At 45.3% G+C, this 20,346-nt stretch overlaps 2 protein-coding genes across 2 annotated transcripts in view; one reads left to right on the forward strand and one right to left on the reverse strand.

Moving 5' to 3' along the window:
* The window catches only part of T265_11998 (hypothetical protein), a gene marked incomplete at both ends in the record, with an annotated part of 15,945 nt that extends 4,974 nt beyond the window's left edge, over nucleotides 1-10,971 (reverse strand). The window contains 4 exons of the mRNA XM_009178871.1: nucleotides 124-711; nucleotides 7,400-7,598; nucleotides 9,179-9,253; nucleotides 10,864-10,971. Of these exons, the coding sequence (XP_009177135.1) occupies nucleotides 124-711; nucleotides 7,400-7,598; nucleotides 9,179-9,253; nucleotides 10,864-10,936 (935 nt within the window). The remainder of the gene's footprint in view (nucleotides 1-123; nucleotides 712-7,399; nucleotides 7,599-9,178; nucleotides 9,254-10,863) is intronic.
* The window catches only part of T265_11997 (hypothetical protein), a gene marked incomplete at both ends in the record, with an annotated part of 30,288 nt that continues 17,689 nt past the window's right edge, over nucleotides 7,748-20,346 (forward strand). Inside the window, 3 exons of the mRNA XM_009178872.1 lie at nucleotides 7,748-7,802; nucleotides 11,704-11,859; nucleotides 16,997-17,662. Of these exons, the coding sequence (XP_009177136.1) occupies nucleotides 7,748-7,802; nucleotides 11,704-11,859; nucleotides 16,997-17,662 (877 nt within the window). The remainder of the gene's footprint in view (nucleotides 7,803-11,703; nucleotides 11,860-16,996; nucleotides 17,663-20,346) is intronic.

Raw genomic sequence — 20,346 nt, forward strand, 5'->3', positions numbered from 1 at the left:
GCTGATTTCAACGTATGTAATCAAGAATAGGTGAATAAACAGTCATGTCAAATGCGGACGGACGCTTCAGAGTTTGCTGATCGGTTATGCTAGATAGCAGACTGAAAAGTAAGACCAACTTACCCAGATCCATTGGTCCCGCTATTTCGGCAACTAGAATTGGATGAATGACTTCGACGTTTGCGATCGGATGCATTATCCTTCCACAGGCTAAAAATATGCGCTGTACCTCGTTCACTTGCAACACACAATAAATCTCCAGTGTGATTGAAAGAGATAGAAGTAATCGTCGCTGGATTGATGCCCCGACGGAGTTCGTGTAGTAACTGACAATCCTTTGTGGCGAACACACGAACGAGAGTACCTTTCTGAGACGCAGTAGCCAGAAGAGTACCCGGGAAGTTCATCTCTAGTGCAGCCAGCGCGTTTTCGTGGGCCGCTATTTCTCTTGGGGGCATGTTTTTTGCTCCGGTAGAAGTAGGACTGGTGGTGGTTGAAGAGGGGGTCACTGGTGTACCATCCACGTTTCCCACACTAACCAGGAGGACTGTGCCAGGTCTCCGACCAGGAACTGCAATCAGCGGATTATCCACTGCATGACATATGTGACACAAGCCTAGAGGATTGGAGCACGTGTTTGATTCGTATACAAGTTGTGGGGAAGGGCCAAAAGTATACACCTTCACAGCTTCCGACAAAACGATGACGATGCTGTGTAAGGGGTAAACGAGGATATTTCTTTGGAAAGCGATGGGGCAGCATAGCCAAGAAATGAAATTAATGCAAGTAACACTTAGTAATTGATCCAATGTGCTCGAGTACCCAATAACACGCAGTACCCCCTTTATAAGAAAATGCTTCTTTAGTGGAACAACTCGTGAGGCAAACAGTCTCCCCCCAGCGAACAAACACCACCGGAGGCTTTCCGGTTTGCAAAACGCTGTTCTATCTTCTTCACGGAAAAGTCTAGATGGAAAGACCATGCCAATAGCAGAAAGTTGCCAGTCAATAATATGCTGAACAGCTGGTGCCACACCTGGTACACCATCGTGTGGTACCAGCGGCTTTCTAAAGACGTGGCTCATTGATTAACTTAGCCTAGGCACCGTGCATATCAGTACTTTGAATGATAACAATCGGCTGTAATGAAATCAAACAACGTAACGAAACCCCGTATTTATTGAGGGAAGCCGTTTTGTCGCAATATAGGAATGGAGATCGCTCATCTGGTAATCTCTTTTTGACTTCTCTTTCATGCCTGAGTGGATAGCAGAGCTGTTCTCAATAATCCGGATGACGGGCTAATTACCACTACACAGACTGGTCAGGTTGATGACCTGGAATAACTCTCGGCTACAGGGGTTTCGGATAATTGTTATATATTGAGGAATCATTTGTTCACTTTATTCTTAAAAGATGAATAAGGATCGTCAAATTACATGATACGGCAACCGATCGTGATTATTTCGTGTGGTTGAACCACCTGATGTTTATTTACCATAAAATGCCACATCAGTAGCCACTCCAGTCGTCTGGACTGTCCAGATCATTAGTGAGCTTTAATTTCTCCTGTTCATGATCGTGTGGGATACTATCTTCTGTTCGGTCGACTCTGCGCATCATTTGCATCCTGGCCGATCGATCGCATTCGTGTGGTTACCGGTTGCTGGACATTTCTGCTTCTAAAACGCAAGTTGAGGAACCAGTTTTTTATTACGTAACTTGTTACAGCCCTCAGAAATCTCCGCTATGTACTACCGTAAAGAGTAGGTAGTAAACACGTTATTCTTGATTTATTACCTAGGTAGATTGGTCAGACAGTCTAATCAAGCGAATTCCGCTGCAGTGTATACATTTCTCATACCAGCATAGTAGAAGGCACGCGTAATTTCCCCATCCACGAATGATAACGACGATTCAAGTACTGTAATTCACTTGACTCAACTGAGAGTAACTTATTAGTGGGTGCTAATGAAGATCACGACGGCAGTGACTGTGAACTGGAAGCATCTGAGGTTCTGTGGGCATGAATCAGTCGAGTGTAGCTCCGGAAAAGTTATTATTTGACGTCCTTACAACACACAGCATGGTCTTGTAGAAATGAGTTCCATAACCAGTCAAAACTGATGATGGTTTTAGTGAACCGTGATTTCGGGTGACAGATAGTGAAAGTGTGAGAGTTCTGAAGTGAAGGGAAGCGTTTCGTACAGTAAGTTCATTATGCCTATCCGATGAGCGAACTAATTGGTTAGGCTGTCGACTACTGAGCTCAGTTTCGTACCAATACATAATTGAATACTGCTTCATATGACTGAGATTAATTGGCTGCTGATCGAAATAGTGACCCCCTGATCAGGACGCAGCTTTCACGACACGTTTTGTGGACGCACATTGTGGTGTGTTCCTACTGATTACAGTCAATCACGCAACTAAAAACTGACCGACGACTAGGTACAGTCAGGCGGCGACAAGATACCGCAACTGACCGAATGCAGTTAGCAAGAACCCGGCTTTCGAGGTTAATCAAGCTCACACTACCGTACGCCGGAGTTAAACTCCTGCACAACACAGTGAATGTCAAAGTGAACGCTAGTCCAGCGGAGCTGCATAAGGCCTTATGTGGTTTCGTTAACAGTCAACCAACTGGAGTTCAGAGCATTTTCTCTTTATCGCAAACTCTCCAGAATATTGTGCCAACACAGGAGGAGGACTTTTCAAACGAGTAATGGGAATGCAAACTCTACAAATCCCGCAAGTATCTACGACAACGCAAAGACTGGAGGTTTGGGCTGAATTTGCGAGCGGCAGTGCAGCTGATACACAGTAAGAATGAAATAACCGTGCATTCCGTTACAGCCTTGAGGCGTCAATCGCGTTGGCACAAGGTGAACATTCAATCACTAAAAATAAAACAATAAACGATCCTAGTATGGAAATACAACGACCTTTATGAGGACGAAGGGCAAGTACGCACAGGTGACAAAGTTGAAGGACCACGCTTCTCAACATCAGTCTACTCCCGGTCAATAAGAGTAGATAGTTTTTGGTCAGCAGTTGAAAATCCTATCGGAAGTCGCGTCCTGAATTTCCGACAATAGTCCCTAATCAGCCGGCGCGAAAACACTAAATGCGCGCGACAAAATTATGCAACCATCCCAGGGAACCGTCTCGCTGACAGATACAGTTCAACGATATGTCCTGATAGTCTCTCCTGAAGCCTTTTATAAATCACTGTGCAACGTTTCTAATATGCGCTGAAAATATTGGACTGACTCTTCACCAATCCTCTTCTTAGGGCAACCCCCAAACCATACACGTTGGAGGACGTAGAGGAACTGAGTAGCACACAACAGTGTGCGTAAGACTACTTGGGGATAAAGGTTGTTTCTGCAATAATTCGTTCTGCTGCACAAAAACTGAGTACAGTTTTGGCCCACTAGTGATACCATTGCTGTCTCGGAATTACATATATCATACACCCTACAATACAATGCTTCCAGCAGTCAAGGTAGTATCGAAAACAAAGAGCACATGACAGCCAATAGCAAAAGGATCACATGATGCCGCATGTGACAACGGCTTAGACACATTGACTCCCATAGCATGTGGTATTTCCTGCTACTGTATAAGGCAACAAATTGTCGCAACAAAGTCAAGGGCCATGGGAAAAATGGCTGATATAGTGAAGCAGCAAATGGACGGGCGCCTGTGCTCTGAAACGAACTCATAGGATAATCCAAGAGACCGACAACAACAACAGCAGCAGCACGGACCGTAGTATATTGGTGAAAACTGGTGCCCTTATGCCATACGATCACGGCCCTACTAAAGAGTGGAAAGTGATGGGATGGGCGAGGATCTATTGTAAAAGGACCTGTCTTCAGAGAAAACATCCAAGAGCAATGTGCCTACATCTTCCAGCACCATTGGTAAACACATGTGAGCATAACTTTGGAGCAATATGCCATTGGTTGGATTGACCCAGCACCATTAGTGAACCATCGTCACATAGTAACATCTGTGTTGGCACTGACGTTTCACTGGCGTACAACCATGAAGGTCACCTAATTATATTTCAAGCCTTAGAGTGGGTCACCTACACCTCCAGTGCTCAATCAACCTGGAAGGGAACCAAACGCACGAACGCCACTGACATCGATCAGCCGCCATTTCTTGCAGTCACCAGCCAAACGAAGGCGGAGTCACGGGGGCCCCATTCTGGAAGACGCACAACGCCAACAACACAAAAACCCATCGTATTATATTTCACACCCTTCTGCCCACCTCGCAGTTTGCGCCATCCTGAAGGAGGCACGGAAAACTACACGCATCCCGGTAGATGGTGTTTCGGCATGCTTAGCACATGTCCGATCCACCGCAGTTGNACCATGAAGGTCACCTAATTATATTTCAAGCCCAAGAGTGGAAAGAAGGAAAGAGTGGGTGATGACGTACATCGAGCATTCCGAGTCACCTACACCTCCAGTGCTCAATCAACCTGGAAGGAAACAAACAGCACGAACGCCACTGACATCGATCAGCCGCCATTTCTTGCAGTCACCAGCCAAACGAAGGCGGAGTCACGGGGGCCCCATTCTGGAAGACGCACAACGCCAACAACACAAAAACCCATCGTATTATATTTCACACCCTTCTGCCCACCTCGCAGTTTGCGCCATCCTGAAGGAGGCACGGAGAACAACACGCGTCTCGGTAGACGGTGTTTCGGCATGCGTAGCACATGACCGAGCCACCGCAGTTGGTGGTGCTGGATGTTCTCCGCGACTGAAGTACCTGCTGCAAAACCACATACTCGTTTTCTAATCACCTCGTTACCAACAAGCTGAAGCCAACCGACACCAGCAACGTTTCTGACGTACCAGCGGTCAAAAACCTGAAGAAGTCTCACATCATCTGTCTGCAGAGGACACGTCTCACAGTCACAAAACAACACATCCCTTACTGTAGCCTAGAACACGCGGCCCTTGACACTCAGTGAAATGCTGTTTGACGCCACAAATGAAACAAGTTGGCAAACGTGATTCCATCCGTGGATAGTTTTGCACTTCTAGACTTCATCTGACACTTCCGTCAGAGCTAATTCAACTACCGAGGTATGTAGCATTCTCCACAACATCCAGTGATTCTCCTTGAACTGCTACGGGTATGCTCAGAGACCGTACGTTCAGAAGCATGACTTTGCACTTTGATGTTGCAAGGCGCATGCCAAAAGACGGTATGACGGTAGTCAGTCCGTTTTGCACATCAGCTGAAGTCTTCTGACATTACAAGCAGCACTAGGTTGCTCCATTTGCAAAGACCTCTGACTCTACCAGGTTTTTCTACTCGCACGCAAACTATGGTTGAGCTGAAGTCCGACAGTCCTTCTGGTTGAATTACGCTGTGTTCGAAGGGGTACGACGTCCCACATCTAGCAACCACAACGACTGTTCTGAAATCCGAAGCTTATTACGGGAGCCTGCAAAAACATCACATGCCGAGCTCCTCATGGTGCGAATACCATCTCTTATATGACAACTGAGGCCTCGTGAGGACGCGTGTTTTAAAGCTTTCCATAGGCTAGTTTGGCAAGATTGCTGAAATTTATGAATCATGGATTTTTAGGTGGCTTCTTCGGTTTCTCCGGGAGAAATGTGATAGATCTGGTTCAGTGAATGTCTGTCAACAGGGGTACACCGGCTAGCGCAATGCCGCCTGTTTTAGGAGAACAAATCAATTTTCCTAGCAATTTATCCTTTAGAATGAAACCTTGTATTCTCCATTTAAACTTTTCATTAATATCCTATTGGAATATTCGCTCTTTCTCACATTCTGGTTCATTTGAATCCACATCAGGGAACAGTTTAGTCTTTTCCAGTGCAATTTCCTCAAGGTCGCATGTCTTCACGGTTCCGGTGTAACTAACAAGTCTGATCGATACATCAATACAGAACATGATAGTCTGCTGTGCCTGAGTTCAGCACCACTGAAGAACCATTGGTGATCGGTGCAAAACTGCAAAAGTCGATCACTACTGTCATTTCCTCCCGAGCTCAAGCTGAAAAAATCACCAAATCCCGCCGCTGATGAACTGAGACGTCCTATTTGCACACTGAGATCGCCAGCAACTAGGACAATAGTTGAACTCCTTGAGCTGGATAGAATGGTGATTAGTTCCCGATGAAAAGTATCTTCCACCAAATCCAAACTACAGTTGCTTGGTGCATATTCATCGACTATAAAGGAGGTATGTTATCTTGGCTAGTGCAGGTTCATATGGAGGTTGATAAACGAATAGCATAGGTGTGGTTGATGATTCCCTACAGGAACGAGAGTATTCGGGCTTCGCGTCATCTTAAGCTACTGCCAAATAATCTTAAACCCCTAAGCTTTTCACTGAGCCACTGTTGATGTCTTTCTACTCGATCCCATACGTCCACTGGTGATTTCTGCGTCAGACAGATAACCGCCTTCTTACATCTTGCATTCATTGGTACCAGCCCTTGGAGGAAGGTTGGTCTTGTCTAGAGTCGACAAGGGACTATCAGTACAGATTTTAGGCTACCACCCACTTGGCCATCAGCCACTCAGCACGTGTCCATGGTCGTTACGCTCAGGAAGTGTTTAGAGTCGCCCCACTTCATATATCGTTCCTTATTGGCCCGTGTCTATTTGTAGTTCGCGCAGACTACGAGTGAAGACACAATATGACGCGCACTAGAGCAACCCTCTTAGCAAAAAGCAATAAAAAACAGCTGAAAAGATTAAGAAAATATCAAAGGTCGAATGACCGATTTCGCAACCTTCTCATACCAGAAAACAAACAAACTGCATACGCTTAACGAGAGACGAGAGATCTCAACGAGAATAATTTCGAGGTTCCAAGAAAACGTAGACCGCAGGTTCACAGGAGCAAACCTCTAGATTATGTATCCGCAACCCATTTTACCTTGTGTTTGAAGGTTTTACGTATTCCGAATTGTTTTGCTTTACCAATGGCCTCAAATCACACTACCCGACGAGGGTAGCTGCTAAATGGTCAGAATGCATTCACTTGGAAACCTTCACCCAAGTCCGAGTTATAAAAAATGGATGAAAGTGGACGAACTTCGTGCAAGAGATTATCGATGGACATGATGAATCTAATCCAGTCTAATGAACCGATAGGTTGTAGGTCCCGGCCGATGCCAAGCAGAAATCCCTGAAATACGTTTAATAACTGAGACAAAAGTACTAGCTGGAATTAAAAAACGGTGGTGTCATGGGTGTCCAAGATGGTTCCGTTACAAAAGTGCTCCGTCAACGGGATACGTAGAATACTGTCACTGAATTCAGAAAAACCAATAAACAAGATCAACCTACTGAACGATCAGGATTACGCTCCACTAGAACTACGTACCGATCTCGTCTGAGGCGAATAGCTTTGACGTCTGAAGAGCATGCAATTTCCAGTAGAAACTGTTGTTTCAAACCATCCCAAAGGCACGCGACGTTGCTGGGTAACCGCGCGTGGTGTCCACCACCAAGAACCCCGAGGAGGTTGGTTCGAAATAGCATTTCCAGATAGCCCACGCCTGTGCCGTCGCGGACATCGAATTCTATAAATAGCGAAAACACAGGCAAACGTGGATCTTTATCAAACATGTCTATTTGAAAATAAAAACCATCCAATTCACAGAAAATGGTATAGTGATTGGCAAACCAACGAGTAACCAATTAGTACGTTGAACATCAGCTGAGGTACGCCATGTTTTCCGGAGGGACCACCACAATCACGGTGGAGGAAATAAGCCATGTACTGGGTATGTCAGTAGGTAATCTGTTTCCAATGACTTTGTTAGTCCAGCTCTGCAGTGGGAAGTAACGACTCAAAAATAATCAAATCATGTTGATACCTGAACAAGGGAGCTGTAGCCAGTAAATATTGTTTTGTCTCTCCGAATGAGGCAGTCTTTTAAAGTACGAAGCGCTTAATACAACTAACGTTTATGTGGAAAACGCAGTCTGTCCGTTACTCTATCAGCTTTGCATCTAGGTTAGCTTGAATTCAAACATCTTAATCTCTGACATGAATTGCGAATGTAAGTGGAGTGCAAATACTCTAAAGCAGTGAATAGTTGTGATTGCCCTTTAAATGCCGTAATTTTGGTTGCGTCCGTCCATTTCATCTTCGCTGATACTATCTTTCCGGGCGACTTATTTGCACAACTTACGCTCTCACAAGTTATTTACAGCCTGAACTGGTGCATTTTCGCTAAATTACTTATGATGGCCCAGTCTTCTCCTAAGAATGGCAACCCTGCAATAGGTCTGACACGTTTTTGTGACATTTCGTGCATAATCCGACAGCAAACCCTTTGCTAACAACATATTTCTTGAAATGATCTCCAACGACCTAGGACTGGCTAATTCAGAGGATGGAATGTGGAGGTCGGGAAGTAACAACACCAGTCGTTATGCAGAAAAATTATTCCGTTCCCTATAGTTTTACTTCCAACACCAGGGTGGTCAATCGCGGCTATAGTTCTGCTTAGACGATCTCGAGAGAAAATAACGGTCTCATTAGGGTTTAGTAGATGTCTTTTCATAACGACAGCAATAAATCAACCAGTTGTTTACCAAACCTCTCTGAAACGATCACAGCATAAGACGTTGACTCTGTCCAGTCACATCAACAGACTAAGTGAACGGACCAAGGCCGATTCACCACTAACATTATTTTGCCTCTAAAGCCTATCCAACCATTCATCGCACCATTCATCGTATCCAACCATTCGCACTAAAATCGGTCACTCTAAGGATGCACATACTCACTCAACTGCTTTTGCACACATCGGTGTACTATAAGTAGACAAATTAATGTGGCTGACGCTTACACACCACACTTAGACATTCTAGTTGATATCTGTAAACTCATGTCAACGATATTTCGCTAGCATAATGTGAGATGATCTCGTTCCCCATTTGTCCTTGACATTTTCTGTCACTTGATCTCATCTAAACCTCTCGTTTGTTCTATTCTTCAACTGTTTTATTCTATTCTATTCAACTTATTCGCCCCATGTTTCAGATGGACAGACACGCAAGATGCTTCGCTGCGGAAGGTATTCCCCATTATCACCATCATGACGAAAAATTGTGCTTACAAGTAGAACACAAAACCTTGATCACCACTCACCGTAACGTTCCAACTGTTTCAGCGGGTCTGCGTTGAAAATCCGAAATCCATTTTGCATTCCCACAGCGAAACAACCTGGGAATTGAGAAGTAGTGGAAGTGGGGAAGAGTAAATGACCGCAGACCAGCATTACTGATGACACATCGATGTGGCTTGAACTCCTTGAAAGTCGAACAAATTACAGTGCTACCAAGGCAATAAGCAGGACAGTGAGCGGTTGCCATTTGAGGCGGTTTCGCAAACTATTCAGTACCACAAAAGGCGTAACGATGAAACAAAACAGGTCCCCGTATAGATGTAATACACTACTCATAAGGTTGCCGGTGAAGTTGTACAGACGAAGTGTCTCAAACATACAGAGAACTTCTGGAAGTAAACAGCCTTAGGCTTTCTGACTCGTGATGGATTCCAAGTACCATACAGGCTCCTCGAACCTATACCCACACAACAATACATACAGTTTACGAAACATTTTAATTCAGTGACTCGACCCAGAATCTCTGAGTGATGGACAAAATTATCTCTCCCTTCGACATGCCCTTGACATAAACCATTACACATTCAGTGCTCACAAATTGACTTCCTATAAAACCACGTTTGTGCACGATTAATATTCAATTCATGTACAGCGACATCGTTTGTAAGTGACAAGATGGAGTAACTATGGCTTCACTTCAGCGGACCTCTCTTAGCCCGAAAATTGTTCAGTTAATCCTATGCAAGTCAACCTCACCAGCGCTACATAGTTGCAGCCAATGTGTTCAAAATCACCACTGACGATTAATTTACCCGATTCGACGCTCCACACCCATTTATCCAATGTGGGACAGGTAACTAGCTCTCATTTTCTGAATGGGATTCCCAGATACGAGACTGGTACCACTCTGGGACGAATAATCTATGGTGGACGGACGAGGACTGACCAGTACACGAAATTAAACAGCGCTATTAACATTTCATACGGATGAAACATCGTGCACTGGTGCTCATTACTACTCCTGAAAACACATTAACCCTCAATTCCTCACTGATGATCCACTACCTTGTTTGCGTATGTTCCACAAAATACATCAATCGTACGATCCGATGTGTCACAAACAATCAGTGAGCATCACTAAAAGTTGCTCCGGATAGGGGCGAAAAGTCAGGCGACGGTGCAAACGCACATCACTAACTACATACAAGCCGCCATGTCAAACCTCCCGAATCATTTAATATCAGTAGACGGGCTCCAGTGGATCAATCCAACATGACCGAATCCATCGCTGTCGGACTACCGAGCGCTATTCTATGCTCGGAGAAACTATTTACTCATTCAGCCCGACTGGAATGACCATTACGTGACCAGCTGAGAGCGAATTCACTCCAATCGCATGGATGGAATCCTTGAGTTCATCTGCCGTTAATCCAACGCTGTATTTTTGCGTCCAGCTTTTGTGTTCACACATCAACCTGTAACTGTAAAAGCCCAACCGGACCTCCCGAATACATGTTCGCTAAACTGAATTATTGGGATTTCATTCTTTTCGGGAAACCCTCTCGGAAAACAGTCATGTATACGTTTTAGAAATCCATGGAAGATCAACAATCCAGACGTATGGCTGACATACAAATACGTAATCAACTGCTCGGGCTTGAGCCGTGTGCACCGTTACCCAAGGAACAGATGAGCTGCTCAAACTTACCATAATCCTGATTGAAGCCCACGAAGAGTATACCACTATTTCCTGAATCAGCGGGAGATACACGCATACACATTGAAGCGTCAATATTGATCTCCAAGACGAAGAGACATCAGCTATAAAAAAAACAGAGGGACTGTGATTGCTTGACGAGAGTTGCAATGTCTTCAGACTCAATTGCTGACATGACTTTTACACAAATGAACCTGAAATATTGAGGTTCCGCGTTAATGTAATACTTCACCGAAGCCGTTTCCCCAAATAGGGAACGCCCTCCTAAAAGGACTACTTTGCTTCAGTCTTGCGAACTTTACCATTGGGTTGAGGGGGAAATTCGCGGGAAATATATTAGAAAGTGTCAACAAATGTAGTCTTACTGCTCGTTAATAGAGGCTTTTTCTCAGAAATCTGGAAGTGCGAACACCACTTGGCGTAGCAATTGATATATGCTAGGTAGTTAGGCCAGCCCTAATCCCAAGTTCAACACGGATTCCTCCCAAACCGTTCATGCGTGATGAACATGCTAGCTTAACCCTAGCTAAGGGCGAGGGACTCTTATCGGATGCAATACTTTTTGACTTCTCAAAAGCATTCGACCGAGTTTCATACACCTCGCCGCTCCGCAAACTCGTCTTACGGCGGGACTCAAGAGGAAATTCGACTCTAAATGAAGACGTTCTTATCAGACAGAGCACTGCGATTGAAAGTAAGCTCAACCTACTCTTCTCCGGCGCCGGTCTCCATTGGAGTTCCTCAAGGGTCTGGTTTTGGGATCACTGCTGTTTCTGATCTACGCCAGTGATCTTCCAGACATTCCTTCAAGTCCATGTCTACTTTTTGCAGCTGACTTGAAGTCCTGGAGTTCAAATGCCAATGCTCTCCAAATGGATGAAGACACTGCAAAGCAGTGGTCGTTGGACTGGCACCCTCTTCTGGATGGCGAAAAGTGCGTCCATATGTCATTCGGAGGGGACTCAGCGAGCGCCTTTGTTGTGCATGGTGAGAATGGAGCATGAGACATCACGAGGGCAGGTGCCAAAAAGGACTTGGGTATCTGTCTCCCTTCAAACATGTCCTTCTCATTGCACCATGAGAAGTCGGTTTAAAAGGTATTCGCCGTTCCACGGAAGATTCGGCGCACCTTCTCCTGTACTATTCGCATGGACTTCCAAATATTCTAAGGGACCTACTTCAAACTGCTTCTTGAATACGACCAAAGAAGGACGTGATCCTCACTCATCGTGTTCAGCGGGCTGCAACGAAAACTGTTGCCAGCCTTAAATCCGTGGACTACGAAACGCGTCCTGCGGTGCTGGATCTATTTCACATGGAAACTCGTCGACTTCTGTCGTGTTCAAACAGGGTTTTGCCAACAGGCTTTTCGCCGTTGATCAAGCCAACATACGGCGGGGGTATGGTAAGAAAATTTTCAAGCTCGGAGGGCACACTCCAACTGGGCAAAAAATTTCTCATTTCGGGTAGCTGCTGTCTGGAATAACCCATCTCCGACGGTTGTCTACGCTCCATTTAGAATCAGTTCAAAGCACTATTAAACGCTTTTTTATGAGAATCCTCGCGCTGGTAAGCTTACTGTCCAGTGCTGAGAAATCAAAGAGCAGTGCTACACTTTTTTTCGCTTTTGCCTTCCAAGCGAATGGAATCCGCCTAACAAAAACAACAAAAACGACCCGAAAAACTTGGCGATCATGTGCATCAATCCGTGATTCTCCGTGACGGTTGAGAAGCGTCGAGCTAAAGATGTTCGATCCAGATTGGCTGGCATTCTGACCACGGATTTCACGGATTGATACACAGGATCGAGGCTTTTGCCCAAGTTTCCCGGGTCGGTTTTGTTCTTGTCGGTCAGTGGCTGTCGTTCACCTGAAAGGCACAAGTGAAAAAAGGGTGTAGCACTGCTCTTTATGTTCTCAGCGCGGGGCAGTATGCTCACCAGCGCGAGGATTCGCATAGATAAATGTCTAATAGTGCTTTAAATTGGGTTCGAGAAGGAGCGTGTACAACCGTCGGAGGAAGGTCATTCCACGCAGCTACTACCCGAAATGAAAAAAAGTTTTGTCTAATGAATGTGTGTGCCCTGAGCTTGAAGATTTTCTTACTATGTCCCCGCCGGGTGTTTGCTGGGTCAACGGTAAAAAACCTGTTTGCCAAGCTTTGTTCAAACAGGGCGTAAGTAAGAATTAGGTCCCCTCGGAGGCGACGGTACTCCAGGGGAAAGAGATCAAGCATCGCTTTCATTTGCTCCGTTGCCCGCACGTAACACATCCGTCCGAGTGACGTGCTGTTCGGTTATTAGGGGCTGCTGGCCTCCGGACACTTCCCACTTGAGAAAGCCGTTTAACTGACCGGGGCTCTGAAATCAGCTGCGATTATTCATGGAGGTGCCGTCGCATGTCGGTTCGTCCCGGGAGTTGTGAGCATCCCTATCTGGGATCTGGTGACCTCCACTTCAAAGGTATATCACGGCTGTCTGGTGTCTCATGTGAACTGGTTGCCTTACGGAGCTGCAGTCTGTTGTCTGATGTCGGTTCTCTTGACGTGACCGAGTTTATGATCCGATTTGTGACTCGTGGTTGACGTAGTGTCCAACTCTGTTTCCACCGTGGAGAGCATTCTCCATATCCTCGAATAGGTATCTACCCGTGTGGCTGTTGTAGTGTTTCTTCTGCAAGACCCCTTTCTTGACTCTCCTGATAGTAGTGGAACGATCCGCATGGATCTGAGACTGTAGACTAAAGGGTTCTGGACGCGGGCGTATCGATACAGGCTGTTGGCAGCATTCGCCAAAATGGACTGAGGTGAGGGGGTTACTTGTGCCAGACCCTAGGCGCTGAATAGTCACTCCGTCCCGTATGCCCCCTCTGGTCTCTTGCTTGGCCAAATCTTCAGGGTGTGATGTTCCCGTGAAATTACTGCAGCTCCCTGCAGCGCTTTCGCTACAGATTGCATTCCGGGGTTGGTTGTTGAAGCTCAATAATCCAATCTAGATCTAATAGATTAAGGCCCGTATAGTTCGGAAGGTAGCAAGTAACAGCGAATTAAACCATCTTGAACATTACGGGACACTTCATTTTTCCCAGTCAGTTTGTGGCTCTCACCAGAAGCATTATGGACGTTCACATTGTGTTTTCCACTGGTCGCCCTCCAGGTTGGTTTTGGAGTCAGGATTAGGTCGGAGCCTCTGTCAAGTTGTAGTGTAACCAGTGTGCCATTGCTACATGTGGCATTCTTCTTTTGACCCCTTCGACTGCCCATGTTGCGCATTTGGTTTCTCCACAATTACTACGCGGTGTGGGTGGTTTTCTTGAAGATCGTTTAGAATTTGATTGCCTTTCGGAAGTTGTTTTGCATACAATATCAGGTTGAGAAAACTTGGAATGTCCAATCACTGCCACCCAGTCCTAAGATTGATAATATGCGGGCATTCAGTGGTAATTTTATGAAGCGTCAGCTCCGGATCTTGTTCAATATTATTCAGCAGCCGGGTCCAAATATCCCCATTATGTGACGATTGAAGACCGGCCACAAGGTTGCGATACTTGAATTTAACCTCGGTCATGATGCCGAACCGAAAGCGCTTTCATTCTCTGCTTACCACACTGGAATATGTGGCGAAGTCTTCAGTATCCTTTTTGGTGGTCCTAGAGCACTGATGACAGACACTGAACAAGGATTTTTTCACCGAATAGTTGGGCCAAGATGTTGACAGTATCTGCGAAGCTAAGGTCACGGGGAAGTTTGGGGGTTAGGAAATATGTGGGCCGATCATATTCAACCGTCCCCAGTTTCCTCAGCAACAGTTTACATTTCCATTCATAATCAAATTCAGCAAAGTCGGTTTGAAACATGCTTTCAAATTTCTTGAATTACCTTTTGAACGTCGATTCAGATTAGGCCAACCAACTCATTGACACGCACTAATGATGTCACATCAATTGGTGATGAAACGTTCGCAACCAAAATTGCCCAGCTCAGCGAACAAACCAACGACCATCTACGCTACGTGGGCTACCAACCTTTTCCTCTGTAGAAAAAAGGAAGTTTATCACAACTGTATTTATAGGGTAATCACATAACATTCCACAAGGTTGTTCACGAATCACCGCGAGGGGGTGGGAGTCGTCGAGCTAAAGTTGCTCGATCCAGATTGGCTACTTTCTAATTTACCAGGATGTTGTTTCGTTTGATCCGTAGCCCATGTGTGACACATCGCTCAAATTGACCTGCCATTCGGGTGTTAAGGGCGGCCAGATTCCGGACAAATATGCGTTGCTGGATTCATTATATTGTGTTCTTTGCGTGACTTGTAAGTCAAAAGAAATCGAAATTTCGATATGTCGTCTATAGATCTATAGACGACATATCGAAATTTCGATTTCGACCTATCAGGAAACCTCCTCAAAACCAGATGGACTTCCAGTGGTAGCCCGAGTCGGTGAAGTCTCACCATTCATCCGTTTGTTGCTGAACTCGGAAAAACACCAGTTTTGAAAACCCACACGGAGCTTTGGCCACAGAAAAAACGCGCACGACTGGGTGCAGTGCTTGTAATACATGCCGTTTAATGGGTTTTGTGGGTAATTTTGTTTCTTTCCAAGGACCGTCTGGGTGTAGACCCAGGACCAACAAGATTGAGTGAATGACGTTTGTACGTTGCGTTTAAAGCAACTAAAGCCGAAGCCCAAAGCTTTGGAAGGGGAAAGAATGATGGAGAATTTGTAAAAGGATGATAGCAGTAGCGTTCCGGGCAACATAAGATAAAACAATGTCGAACAGAAAAATGTCCAAAGGGGGGGGAAGCGAGCCAAACGACTCCATAAAAATATGAATTTTTTGTTAGCTGACCTAGCAATCAATGACTATTTGAGGTTACGGTGTATCATTAGGACCTGAAAATCATTGTTAGCGATATGCATGGATGAAAGTTCACCGAAAGCCATTCAATCAGACTGCGCACATCCAAGACAAGAGCAGGTGCCCAAGTTTTGGAAGCCAAGGACTAAGCTGCCAAGGTGGCGCGCGGGGAGGCTGGTCGTTTTACTATTTGAAACGGGCGATCACGTCATGTTAGGCAGGAGGGAGCGTTAGCTTTTGGCTCAGTTGAAGGATCCAGAGTGTCCGTTGTGCAAATAAGGGGTTTGATATGAACAGGGACAGCAAGACAATAATAAAATTTCGGGTATGACATTCCGAGAAAGTGAATAAGCACTGAAAATGAACCGGAAACTAACCGGTTAACTTAACAGAAAAGTAAGAATATGGGTCACCGGACATCGGATCAGTGGTGTCTGGTTACAGAAACGAATGATTCATGCCAAATAACCAAGAAGCGCTAGTCGTGATCGCAGACATTAAGGTGAAAACGTCTTTATACTAAATAAGTATGTAGTCGCTTCAAACATCACGAGGGAAGAACGAGTGTGTTATGTCTGGCTGATGAAACGGACTTGGAGTGGTGCAACCCAAATCAAGGCAGCGGTTGCAACGGCTTGCACTTTGGAGTAGAAAAGAGAGCCACTGGCCCTGAATATGCTAGCTATCTTAATATCACCTCGTAACAAAAAGGGATTCCTGGGTGATCAAATCAGCAACGTCAACAATGCATAGCAAGAACAGTAGCGGGCTAGGTACGCTACCATAAATAATCCCACTGGTGATGGAAAGGGGTGGCGAGGAAAAATCTCCGATCTTCGTGAGTTGGGTCCTCCTAGTAAGATAAGAAACTTACGAATTAGCGGGCCACCAATCCCCGTAGGTCGTAATTTCTTGTGCAGTACACGTGAGAGGTTGGTTAAACGCCTTGCATGTATCAAGATAGACAAGAATAATTACCACTCTGGCATCTTCTGTAGCCAAATAAATTTCTGCTGCTGCTCCCTTCCGGTTGATGCATTCACAATTAATGAAATCCTTTTACTCACTCCACAGGGATCCCAGACATTCTTGTACACTCAGCTGTTCTCACTAAGTCCAGTTCCAAGTTGCCCGAGCACGTAGGCTCGACTCTCATATTGCGCTCCTCTCGCATTCGAGATGCAATGGCCGCCATTTTTAAGATATGCACACGTCCAAACTTGGAATTCTATCCCGAATTTCCTTCATTTTATACCCAAAGTAGTATGTTATGTTGACGACACGTTTGTTGTAGTCAAAAGAGATGACGTTAACAGCTTTCACGACTATCTCAATAGTTTAAGCCCACACATTAAGTTTAGCATGGAAATAGAGTCCACATGGGGCACATTAAACTTTCTGAACCGTAAAACACATAAGGTTGGTGGGAAATTGAAAACGACTATCTACCGAAAACCAATAGGCATGAGAACCGTCTTGAACTATTCATCAGCACACCCAAAGTCCGTGTACGCCAGTATTTTCTCGTCGATGTTCCGTCGAGTTAAGGCGCAGTGCATGGAAGAGATCGACCGGACGGCAGCTCAAATCGAGATTGCCAACACACTTCAAGAAATAGGATATCCAGTGAGTTTGATCAGGCGTCAACTAAGGAAGATTTTGGCTCCAGTATCAAGACCCAGTAAGGAGTGGATTGGCACAGCAGTCACTCCATATAAAGCAGGAACATCGGAGGGTTATCAAAGATTGTTGAACTTAGCCAACATTCGAGTAGCTTTTCAGAAGGGAAAAACGCTACTGTCAGTTTTGGTGCAACTGAAAGATCCCCTGCCGGCTGAAAGGACCAGTGACTGTGTGTACAAAATTAACTGCAACGATTGCGCTGAGGTTTATATAGGACAAACTGCCAGGGAATTGCACACCAGAATTGGTGAGCATAAAAGAAGAATTAACAAACCACCAAGGGATGCAGAAAACCAAACGCTGATCAAAGACCCAGCGATGGCGGTACATTAACTGCAATGCGCTGAGGTTTATATAGGACAAACTGCCAGGGAATTGCACACCAGAATTGGTGAGCATAAAAGAAGAATTAACAAACCAACCACCTGTGGAACTGCGTATGGAAAGCGGTCTTGGATAAGCCGAGTTGACACGTGACGGTGTGGTTTTCAATCTACTTAGGATCATTAGAAAAAAAAAAAGGGGTGTAACCCCCAACCGACCAAAGGTCGCAGTATCCCTCTTACACAACTTTCTTAGCACTAGCCAACCCACACAGACTAACAGAAGGTTCAAACGAAGTTCAAGAGGAACCATCAAATGAACCGAGCCAGAAGAACTAGACCCTAGGCTGGACCCGATCACATGTAGATTTCCCCACCGACCCAACACTTGTTCAACCACTCTAACACACTAAAACCCCTCGGTTGACACCCAACAGAGATTTAGCTTTACTGAGCTGATTGGTTCTCCTTCCATCTTAAATTTCGACCAACCTCGGAACCCAGTTACTTGACCTGTCGAAGCTTTTGTGTCAAAAGCAAAACGTTGCCCAGCAATAAATCTACCGATTGTCACTAAACTTTTTTGAAAACGATAGTACACTAGCACTTGAAAGCGTCCAACGCCCATTCACGAAAAGGATGTTCCCACGGTCCTTCCCTCTTTCCCACCATCTCGCTGTCAAATTTCAGGCCTTGAACCACCACTGCTCAGACGGTTTAAGCCAAATCTAACTTTTTTACGCCGTCTTCTGCACAAAAATATCTCCATAGTAGAGGCTAGACCAAACGCCAATCAACGTCCTCTCTGTACATTCGGTAACCCCAGCAGCCCCCTAATAAGCTCCCCAGCTCGTACAAACTTATGCCACTTTTTCTTTCTAGTTTACTACACTGGTACATATAACAATCTTCCTAAGCAGCTGTGAAATGACACGCACAGTCACACTTTTTTAAAATCCGTGGATAATTCGCTTACTTGTGAAACTGCTGCAGCCTTACATCTTACCAAACTACCCCCGATCTCATCTATGAATTTGGTCCCATACACTTTTGAGTGCGATGACGATACGGTTAGCGGGCAAGTATAGGATCCCGGCATTATATACTGCTATCCCCTTCACTTGCTTCAAGCCACAGTAGTGTGCTAAATGCCCGCTCGACCTGAATGTGTTGGGCTACCGACCTGCTTTTTTACTTCCAAGCACTTATATATCGTGCCAGCCGAATTCCAACCCCGGACTACTCTATCAGATCTATCTAACGACTGGTGTTCTGTTTGGCCCAGCGCTAACTAACAAAACCCAAACCGAAGTCGGCGTTTCTTCAAAACGATGTGTACATATATAATCCATCCGATTATGCGCTCCTCAGCCCACCAATCATGCATGTACAACATCGCACTACGCCCCCTGCTTGATATGGTACCTCAATAAAATACCCAGACGCCGCTTATCCATAGCGCACTTGCTCTGAACATCAATATACCATTCACACTGTCCCGTTAGAAGCTGCCATTTCCATTTGCCACATCCGCCACCTGTCTCTACCATAGTTTGATTCCCTTTTGGACTTTTTACTGGACACCGTTTTATCTGATGCCTACTAGCACCCAACGGACGTTACTGTTCCCCTTCTTATCTTTCCTCATTTCACCCTATTCTCTAGCTTCAAACTTCGGCTGCAATCGACCAAACACCCCGTGCAACCGTTATTCATTCAATCTGACTTGTTTCCGGTCCCCGCTCACATGGCCCTCCTATCACCATCACTTTAGGGCCGAGGTGCATTTGGTTGAACCTAGGCTTTCTTCACCGCCTAATCTACGGCGAGCTTACATAGCCGACTTCCTGAATTTTCTTCCTGCCCTCCCTACAGCATCCGCAACTCTGGATTTTTGCTCCCATTGTTCACCTGTCGGACTGTCCTTAAACAAAACTTTTTCCTTTGCCTCCCCATTTAAACTATGGAACAAGCTTCCCTCACATATTCGCACTATATCATCCCATGTAGGATTTCGAAAGACTCTCGATTCTAACTTTTCTGTTGATTGACCAGAGCACCCATTCGTGCCACAGATTACGCGTGGCACTTTCTTTGAAACGCGGCCAAGCACTTCTACTTTGTGCATCAACCCCAAATGCCCTATTATCTGGTCCTAGCGTGTACATCCATCAGCTTTATCCCCATAGCGCCAACCAGCAAGTGAAACAGCTACTTTCCACAGTGTTTTTATTCATAATTCACCATCTATTCTACCTATTATGCAGGCGTTCACCTTCTGTGACTACATCTGCACCTGCTTTCCGAAGTCTAGTTGTATTGCGAGTGTCTAGCGCCTGCCACTCTAACCGCTTTCATGCCCATCCCCACTGACCTCGTTGTATTTCCTTGCTTCCGGCATTAGGCTTCTGTTTTAAGAGAACTTATTTCTAGTTCTTTCAAGTCTCATCCCATCCTCGAATAATACTGTCACCTATGTTTAAATCCCTAAACTTAGCTCAACCGGAGACTTAATTTCTCGCTGTTCAGAACCATTCCGCATCATTTGACGATGTGCCGTGCACACAAATAGTGGATCTGAAGATACAAAATTAATGAAGTGCCGGTT

Source organism: Opisthorchis viverrini (genome assembly GCF_000715545.1).
Source record: "Opisthorchis viverrini unplaced genomic scaffold opera_v5_693, whole genome shotgun sequence".
NCBI classification, from domain to species: domain Eukaryota; kingdom Metazoa; phylum Platyhelminthes; class Trematoda; order Opisthorchiida; family Opisthorchiidae; genus Opisthorchis; species Opisthorchis viverrini.